General features: G+C 30.6%; 1 protein-coding gene across 1 annotated transcript; it reads right to left on the reverse strand.

The window, feature by feature from the left end:
• Positions 1–8,660: 8,660 nt before the first annotated feature.
• On the reverse strand, positions 8,661–9,650 carry LOC18048321. Its single transcript, XM_006440843.2, has one exon. The coding sequence runs from the start codon at positions 9,561–9,563 to the stop codon at positions 9,021–9,023; it is 543 nt and encodes a 180-aa protein (XP_006440906.1). The 5' UTR covers positions 9,564–9,650; the 3' UTR covers positions 8,661–9,020.
• Between the last annotated feature and the right edge of the window lie 1,176 nt (positions 9,651–10,826).

Genomic DNA, 10,826 nt, shown 5'->3' on the forward strand with positions numbered 1-10,826 from the left:
AAATGCAATGTCGATTTAATATAAGTAACGATCTCAGTAACAATATGTATATAACAAAATTTAAAAAAATTAGGTTAATTAAATAATAAAACTAATTGATTTTATATTTTTATTCCGTTTGGATTTTAGGTTCAAACTGAACCAAATTGACACTCGAAATAAATTTTATGTTCAATTTAGTTCGGTTCAACCCGATCAGAGCACCCACTCCTAATTACAAATATAAAATTTAAGATTTTGAGAGAAGAAGGATTTAGTGTGGTAGTTTCGGTTTAATAAATGAATTAAAATTAATTTACAACTACGCTCCTATAGTTTTGTTGTAAAATTTTATTTTAATAAGAAGTTCGCTTACTATCGAGATCATTTATTAAAAATAAATAAATAAATAAAACTTATGACACTTATTTATATGAAATTATCCAATTAGTTAGATTGTCTCAATAAATAATTAAACTAACTTTTAGAAATATTATTGTTTTAACTATATATTTTGTTTGATAAAGAAGTTAGATAGGTTTAAAAATTATAGTAATAAATTATTTAATATGCACTAACGCTCTGATTTAGAAGATAAGTTGATTTGATCAATTACTTATATAATAAAAAATTTATAATATTCACTATTTTTATTAAATTATTATTTAAAATTCATATTTATTATACACAATTAATTTTGTTTCATACATTAAAATTTAAAGGATCTTAATACTAAACAAGCCCATAATGTATGGATTTTGTCGAGGTGGCCACAGTGACTCACCATGCGACATGCATGCAAAGATCTAAGAGAGAAAACTGTGCTGCGGTCCACAACTCTGCCTCTCAAATCTTGACACGTGTATGATTACAGAGTAGCCTATAGTAATCTTTTGTATCATAACAAATAATTGCATATTCTAAAAACTAATAATTGTATTATTTTATGTGAGATATATATATATATATATATATATATCCAAAAGCTTTGATGTAAGTTGGTCTCAGTAGTTTCATGTAATATGAGTTGTAATTTGAAAAATAGTATTACATGAGATTATTTCTCAAATTACAACTCATATTACATGAGACTACTGAGACCAACTTACATCAAAACTTTTGGAGTTCTGCTCAAATATTAACCCTCACTAATATTTGAGGATGTCTAATTCACTCACACTTGGGTAATGGAGAATACTACTTTCACTCATTTATAAAACATCTAAAGAAGATATAAAAAAAAAAGAATAGAATATTTAAAGATGAATGAAGCAAAAACAAGAGTTTATGAATAAGGTGAATCTAGTAACAGAGCTTCTGAGTCTAATAATAGAGCTTTTTACGCTGTAGAAGAAATATCAACTTATGAAAGACTACATAGTCAATATTTTAGTTCTAGCAAACCTAAAAAGGAGATAAAAATCTAGGTGAATATAAAGAAAAATCAATCAGCTATGATGGAGTATGGTTAGACATAGATTGTTCCAAGGACAGAAACAAAATAATAATTAATTGGGTTAAATCTATGAAAATTGCTCTTGCATTTCACAAGTTAGATAGAATAATAACATAGAATTCCTTAAAACCTCGTTTATAGGAAAAGTTAAACAATGGTAAATGGGATTGAAGGATAAAAATAAAAATAGAATATTATATAAAGAAAATAATTATCCAAATGAAACTCAAGCACATATCTTAAATAGATTTGAAAATGAAATAATAAAAGAATTCTAAAGAGAAGATTAAGAAGCTGGTTTTCAACCAGAAATAAAAAGAAAAAGAATATAAAATATAATGAAGCTAACTAGGCTTAAAATATGTGATGTATGTTATTTACAAGCATACACATGTAGCTTCAAAGATCTATATTATAAATGAGTTTGATAGTGAAAGAAACACCACAAGATATTATAATGATTTATGTTTCATGAAAATACCAGACCCGCAGGGTAAAAAGATTATGCTAGAATATAGTAAAGAATATAGAGATAGTACAGATATTGATACATTCAGAAATAGAATCAGGTTTGCACGAAATAGGATAAATAAGTGGTATGCTGAAATAAGAGATAAAAGATTGATGAAGAAGCAGCGTCAAGGATTATGGTGTTCTAAGTTAGAAGAACCTCCAAAATTTGAATGTTCAAATAAAACCTATATATATAGAGAAAAAAATACAAAAAGAAAGAATTCTTTCAGACCAATAAAAAATATTATAATAAAAATAAATATAAGAGAAAGTTTTTCAAAAGAAATAAATTTAAAGGAAAATCTAAAGCAAATGCACCTAAAAAGTGTAAATGTTGGTTATATAATGAAGAAGTACATTATGCAAATGAATGCCCTAAAAAGAAAAAAAGCAAACATCAATGAATTAGAACTAATCACTGATTGTGAAGGTATTAGTGATAATGATAGCACATACTATCTTTCTGATGAGACTCTAAGTAATTTCGATTCAGAATGAGTATAGAAGAAATGGATAATAAAGATCTATACTAGAATGATGAATTAGAAGAACAAGTTTTTTTTTTTCAATAAAAGATTAATCTTTGATGAGAACCAATATCTTAAAATTAATAAAAAGGAGTTAGAAACCACTATGGCTTCAACTAATAAGTTAGCACAAGGAATTGCTAACATGATTAAGGAATATATATATATGAGGAACCAATTGAAATTAGGCATGCCAAAGGAAATTCAAATATACCTTTATTATTAAAATCAAATCAATAGGATAAAGTCTAGTGATAGATCCAAAATTAGATATGTTCATATAAGAGGAATACAAATTATGATGAAAGCTCATTTTTAGAGAAGGAATAGCTAGTCCAGCAAGTTTGGATGTTTTCCATATAGTATAACACAAGTTATAGAATATGCATTAACAAATTCAACTAATAGTGAAATGTTTGATGATAGAGATTTTTTTAAAAAAATTGATAAAGTATTTAGTAAATTTGTAAAAGTACAATCTCCTAAGACTTTAAGAGAGATTGATTTACAATGGGAGATAGATTTAAGTATTCAATCAATTTTGATTAAAGGAAATACTACCGAATCTATAGAATATGCTCCAAATGGAAGAATCATTTTAGGGAATAGGAGATCATTCTTTAAAAAAAAAACCAGAATTAAGTAGAACACAAAATTTCATTAGATGTACCCAATTTGTGATACCACCATCACATGAAATATTAGCAACAATTAGAAGAAATATTTAGCACACCAGATGTAATTATAATGGATGAATCCATAAATCTTGCGGAAAATCGATTTTGATGCCTAATGTTATAAATACCAACTATGAAAAGAAGGAATTTGTGTAGATAAATACACTACCTGAAATAGAATTTCTGGTTACTAATTGAGCAAAAAGAACATTAATTAGCTAACGTTAAGAAAATGAAAAGAACATTACTTACCTAATGTTAAAAGATTTTCCTTGAAATCCTAACAAATTGGCTGCTTCCTTCAGAGCATTCCTCCAACTCTGTAACTTATTTGAATTCTCCTTAAGGTAGTGTTTACTTTCTGGAGTGGGAGTGTGGAGTGTGAATTCCTCCCACTCCAGTGTTTACTTACCTTAAAAAAGGAGGTAGTGAAAGTGAGAATCCGTGGGTCCCATCCAATTTTGGAGTGGGGAGTGGGATTCCCACTCCCATGGGGGGAGGTGGGAGTGGGAATCCACTCCCCCCTCTTCTCATTTTATCCATATAATTAAATAAATAAATAATATTTAATAAAATAAATAAATAATATTTAATAAAATAAATAATATCATATTTATTAAAAATAATAATTATATCATATTTATTTTATTAAATTTAATAAAATAAAAATAAATAAATATTATATTTAAATTAATAATATTAAACATTAATTTTAATAAATATTAATTAATTATTTAATTAATAATAATAAATATTTTATTCTAAAAAAATATTAATTTTGTACTATATTATCAATAATAATATTTCATTTGTGTTGCTATTATTAATAATTTTTATTCACATAATTTAAATTAAAATTAATAAAAAATTATGATTTACATAATTAAGAATATTAGTAATTATTATTAATTTAGAAATATAATAAAATATTTATTTTATTTTCCAAATATTTTTTATTAATTTTTTAATTACAAATTATAATTCTGTACATAAGGATAAAATTATAATTTAAAATAATTTACTCCCAATCCAAGACAAAGTAAACAAATAATTAAGATTCTGATTGACAATCCATACTTTCATTTAGTCTAAGTAAACACCCTACTCCCACTCCCACTCCACACTCCTAATCCAAAGATTCTCACTCCTCAGAATTCCTACTCCAATCCAAAAAGTAAACGCAGCATAAATCTTTTCAAGCTTTGAAAATGAAAACCCAAAAGCCCCGATTTGGTTTCTCATGTCTGATGGATCAACCGATAGAAAACTGGAGTCACAAGTTCATCAAGACGTATCTAGAATAACGATGGTTTGGTTTCGAAAATGAAAACCCAAAAGCCCAAAAGCCTAAAAGGGATGGTTTAGTTTCGAATCTTTTCAAGCTTCGAAAATAAAAACCCAAAAGCCTCGATTTGGTTTCTCATGTCTGATGGACCAACCGATAGAAAACTAGAATCACAATCTACGCATACCATTTCACGTATTCGAGGATCTTCATAAGTTTATCGAGATGCCATTTTGAACAGGGATGGTTTGGTTTCGAAAATGAAAACCCAAAAGCCGAAAAGGGATGGTTTTGTTTCGGATCTTTTCAAGCTTCGAAAATGAAGCCTTGATTTGGTTTTCAATGTCTGATGGATCAATCGATAGAAAACTGGAGTTACAATCTATGCACACTCTCTCTTGTATTCAAGGATCTTCACAAGTTCATTGAGACACCACTGGAATAGGGATGACAATGGATCGGACCTGATTTAAGATCCACATGATTCAATTCTGATTGGATCATATTTAGGTAAGTCTAAAAGTGATACAATTAGCTCTACATTAATGCATTTTGAGAATATGTGTATGTGTATGTGTATGTGTATGCGTATATGTATATGTATGAACTGTTGGGAGAGCAACAATAATGGCTTTCTAGTCTCCTCTCCATGTCATTTAGGGAACCTGCACCCACCTTTTTTTTTTTTTGCTTCATTCTGAAACCAATGGCCACAACTAACCTTGTAATACATTTCAAAACTTAATTTCAACAATTTAAACTTGTATGACAAGGTCAAATCCGAAAGATGTAAATTGTAGAACACAGAGTACACAACTGCCATGGACTTTCCATTTTCTTACTTTGATATGCAGTGGTGAACTAACTGATCAGATTCAGACGTGAAGGTTTAGACATTCAGCGAATTAGATTTTAGACAGAAATAATTGAAAACTACATATATATATATATTGGAAGGTTAATTGATTTAGTGACTTACTGAAAAGTAGTAGCAGCTGCGATGGCGATAGATGTGATGTGCTCAAGATTAATATTTCAACCTTTTGGGTGTGGGTACGGTTCCTCTTCCGTTGAATCTGGGGCGTGCAATAAATGCAACCCATATTTTTTTTTCACCTTCACCCTGCAACACTCCAAACGTTCGGAAGTAGCAAAATCCTGAAAATAGAATTGAACTGCCACTGTCTCAATATCGCAATTGTGTTCCCGAAAACCATTCAAATCCTGATCACCGAACAAATAGTACCTCAAAACTAAGTGATCTGACTCTACATATTCAGTTCGCGCAATATCGCATCTCTCCAAGACATGATGCGGCTGACAATCTTTGCATTTGACTTCGAATTCACAGAAGAATTCAAACCAGCTGTCACAATCAACATGATGGTCCCCAAAATGCTACGATAGCGCTAAATGCAAAACCCAGTACGGATATGTTTTGGTTACTGATGCAACCTGGTAGTGGTGGAGGCACCTCCCAGGTTATAGAAGAAGAACATCCCACACTTTGAAACCTAAGGCAGTTTGGAATTTCATTCTCGGGCAAAACGAAATAACCACACTTTTCTAGAAAATATCCCAGTAAAAACAAAAATTCATGTATAATTTTAAATCAATAGTAATTGTTAACTTAAACTAATTTAAAAGAGAAAAAAAATAACCAACGTTGCGCAAATTAGAAGGAAAGAGATAATTAATTAAAGACACAGCTCCTCACGTACTTGTTTCCAACGTGCAGCAGCCAAAAGCTGCATATCTTGCAGTGCATCTTCGACAACTCCTCTGACCTCATTCCGATCCAATTTAAAATCACCGCTCAGGTCAAAATGCCGCAGAGGAGATTCATAACTTACTGAAAATATTAAACCTGATTCCAGTGCCGTGCAACGATGTGCAAGCAACCATTCTAGATTGGAAGGAAGCTTTGGTCGAGATTGAAGCCTCTCACTATAATTTAAGGTCCTATTTGGAATTGAGTGCTGTAGATTTTAAGTTATAGCTGCTGTAGAAAAAAAATATAAATATAAAATAAAAGTTAATAATATGTAATAAATATAAATATGTTTAATAATTTTAACAAAATTATTAAATATATAATAAATTTTTTATTTTACAAGTAAAAAATCATATTAATATAACTTTTAAGCTACAACAGCTAGTGTTTGCCAAACATTTTAGTACTGTATTTTAAAAATTATAATTGTCCTCAATCCTAAATGCACCCTAAGTTGAATGCTACCAAGTTAGAAAAGTTGTATGATACTTTATGGAATTCTCTTAATATTGCTTTTCTCTAGATGCAAAGCTACTAGTGAGCATAACTGACCAAGACTTTGGGGGAAACTCCGTGATGCTACAATTATTTAGATATAAGCACTTTATAGTCATGTGCAAGCCATCTAAAGATAAACCCATCTGCTGATCACCCCCTCTGCTTTTATCCAAAGTTAATTTATAAAGGTTATTGTTCAGACGGACAATGGATGATGGTACTTCCCTTATACTAGTTCCTTCAGCATACAAAGTACGATTATTCTAAGTTTTGAACTTCGTCAGGCAATCTATGAAGATTTGAGCAACCATGGAGATTAAGAACTAGTAGAGGTTTCAGCTGACATATGCTGCTTGGGAGACTCTTAAGCCTTTTACAACCACTAAGGTACAAGTTCATCAACCGAGAGAGATACACCCGATGGATGAGGGAAGTTCTTCAATTGCAGTTCCCATCTAACCATATCTCTTCTATATTACCATCTGATAAGAACTCTGGATTCTGGAAGCCTCTTCAGTTTTGAACAGCCCGAAAAATTAAGCTTTTTGGGAAGTTCCAAAAGAAATATTTCATCTGGAAGACTTTTCAGTATTTCACAGCCGCTTAGATTGAGGATAACAAAGCTTGTTCAGAGATGGAATCAACGGGGTTCAAAGTTTTAATAAAAATATTGCATCAAGTTCCAATGATTTTCAAAAACAAGTTAAAAAAACAAAAAGTAACTAACAGAGTTGTCAATAATTTAACAGTAAGGATATTTTAAGATATTTTTAAAAATATAATATTAAATAGATACTAATTTTAAAATATATGGACTAAATAAATTTTTCATCTCTTTTATTAATATTGAATACTAATCTAAATCTAACATAAAAAAATAAGAACCAAGCGAGAAGCATTATGGATATAACTAAATCATGTTTGTAGTATAAAAATTAATAATGGGTAGTAAAAATGATTTTAAACAATAATTCTAACAAAAATTATTAAATATATTATAAATATTGGTTCGTATAAGTAGTAGACTAATTCAAACAAGGTCTTAATCTAACACTTTACTGCAGTTTAAGCACACTTTACTGCAGTTTAGCCCTATTGCTGTCCATTCTGCTTAATTGGTTGACAAAACGGCATGGGGCAATCAATATTAGTCTTAATGTCTCGTGACGATATGAAGAATAAATAATAAAGATCAGTTTCATCGCATGCATGCCCTCAACATGCAGTATTCAGTTTCAGAATTGGAATACATCAATTCAAAAATAAATAAATAAATTAGCTAATCTCTCAAGTACTCTCGAAATCTGATACAATATTAAAGGCGGTACATTAGGCGCGTCATTTAGTCGCTTTCACTAAATTTTATTTACAATCATTTTGTAAGTTGGATTTAAATTGTCTCTATATATATTTCTTTTTTGCGGTCACTTTCAGGGATATTTCATAAAAATATTACACGCTCTCTTAGTTCATAAGATATAGACGGATAACTCCATGACCTTTTTGAAACTAATAATCTAATCTCTCTTGTCGGATATTTTAAAAAAAAAAAAAACCATTTTGACTTCTCAATTCTCCTTTGTCTAAGTTAGCCCTAATTAGTTATAAAAATAGGATTTTTAAATTTTTTTTTACAATTATATGTACTATGGATTTTTTTTTTTAAAAAAAAGAGAGAAAATATCTAAAAAGAAATCACAAATATTCGATAATTTTTGTACATTAGTGGTGGACATTTCAAAGTGTGTATGTGTCAAAAATTGTTAAAAACTGAAAAGTCAAAAGTCAACAGATCATGCAATGCACAAATATTGCTTACGGCCGCGCATCATTCTGATCATTCATCAACTAATCAACGTATTGCCTTCCAGAATTTCTAAGTCCGTTCTTCTCAGAACGAGCCAAAACCAAAACATACCTTTTCAAAACACATTAATTACTCGTAGGTCATTTTAATTAGTATATTGGTGAAATTAATTTGGGTAGTACAAAACGGTTTGGCGTTAGCTCCGTACAAATAAGCGAAGAGAAAAACAAAAATATCATAATTATTTTATCGAAAACAGAATTAAAAACTGCTAATCAAACTCTTTACAAGTTTACATACATAGAAACGACACCGTGAGTAAGACCCTCAATCTCACTCTTCGCCTCCGCCACATGACACACAAGCAGAAAACCAAAGGGAAAAGCCACAACAAAACTACAAGTTTCTTTTTTATATATATTTTTTGTCATCCGATAACGTTTCACGGTGACCCAACTAAGTTACCTACCCGGGTGAGGAAATCATCGCTCATACTCACAGCTCTTATTTCCGAGCAAGGTAGCCGGGCAAGGGACTGGCACGTGGCGACCGCGGAGGCAACTCCTCCAGCTGCTTCCCGGTACTATCGTAATAAATTACGCCGGAGAAGTCCAACGGCTGGCATTTATCCCCCATCAAGATCGCCCTCTGCCAGACCCCACCATCCCCGAACTCGTCGTGGGACCCGCCGAAGACAACATCATCGTCTTTGTCCTCGTCGATTTTTCTCTTGTGAATCAATGTTATGGCCTTGTTGCTTATGCTCGTTATGAGCTGCTTGGGCCGAGCTGATAGAGGCGATTTTGGGCTCGGGGGAATTGAGTTTTTGTTGTTGCTGTTGTTGTTGTAGTACTCCATATTGGCGTTGCTTTTGATCGGCTGCTTCGCCGCGTGGGTATTATTTTTTATCGGCTTGGCTTTGAACTTGATTGAGAAGTGGCTGGCTTGTTTGGCGAAGCGAGTCACGAAGGACGATACGGAGATGAGGAAGCCGAGTGTTAGCCGCTTTGGTGAGCCGGAGCCGTGTCCAGGTGATGCTCGGACCATTTTTTTTTTTTTTTTCCTTTGGCTTTCTGTGTTTTTTGTGATAACGGAAAACAGAAAATGGCGGGGAGAGTTTAGAGTTGTGTTTTTGTACTGGCCAACTGTTTTTATAGTTGAGCAAATGAGTCATAAATGGATTTTAGGTGTTTTCCGGTAGTAAGTGGCTTGCTAGTTGACTTTCCTTGATTTCTTTCTTTTTTTTTTCTTTTTTTTTTAAATTTAATTATTAGTTTCTACGAAAGAATAAATGAATAATGACGTTGAGGAAGAAAAGTTCGGATTAATCTCTCTCTTTTTCCCCATTTATTTAATTATTAGTTTCTTTTGATTGCTTAGTGGGTCGTTATAAATTAGCCTTTGTTAAGCGAAATGAGCTCACAAGTCAAGTCACAGTTCCTCGTTCTAAAATTGTTGAGAATTTTATGTATTATTTGAATTGATTACTTTCAAATGGATTATGATCATTGTGATAAGCTTGATTGAATTAATTCATACTTTTAACATTAGAATGATGATTATTGTGTTCTGATAATTAGTTTTTCTAATTATGTTGTAATTTACCGATATGTTTAATAGAAAAAATTAATTAAAATTTCTTAAATCAATTATGTGATGACACTATCCAAACATATAGACTTAAAATAAATTGATTTTGATTTCAAATATTTGGAATAAACACTATGCACACATGAGAATTCAAACCCTCGATCGATCTCAATAATGAGGTAAAGAAGTATCCATCAAATTTAATTCGCTTGAAAATTAAATAAATTGAATTAGAGATTAAGATTGATTTTGAGTAACCGAATGTCATTATACGGATCAATTCTCACTAAAAGAAGTTTGCAATAACTTTGTATATATCATCATATTTACATAAATTATTATTTAAATTGTGAATATATATTAATCGATACATCTCAAAGGTAGATAACTGGATATCGATTCCATGTACTACTTATTATTTAAATTGTGTTTACTAATTGATGCTAATCTTTGCAAAATACATGGAATCGAATTTTGACAAAACATCATAATTTTATAAAAGTGCAGCATCATGATCCTATCATCAAGAAGTTGTATATATTAAAATATGTATTCTCTTTAATTATTTCAGCAATGTTAATCCACTAAAAATACACTGCACCTTAGGTCATATCATTCTTATACCACTCATTAATATTCTCAATTGTAATTTAAACACAACACCAAACTGACAATTTTTTCGTGGCCATCAAAATTTATTAGTTGATTGATATCATGATA

This window comes from Citrus clementina, unplaced genomic scaffold (assembly GCF_000493195.1).
Source record: "Citrus clementina cultivar Clemenules unplaced genomic scaffold, Citrus_clementina_v1.0 scaffold_3, whole genome shotgun sequence".
Taxonomy (NCBI): Eukaryota; Viridiplantae; Streptophyta; class Magnoliopsida; order Sapindales; family Rutaceae; genus Citrus; species Citrus x clementina.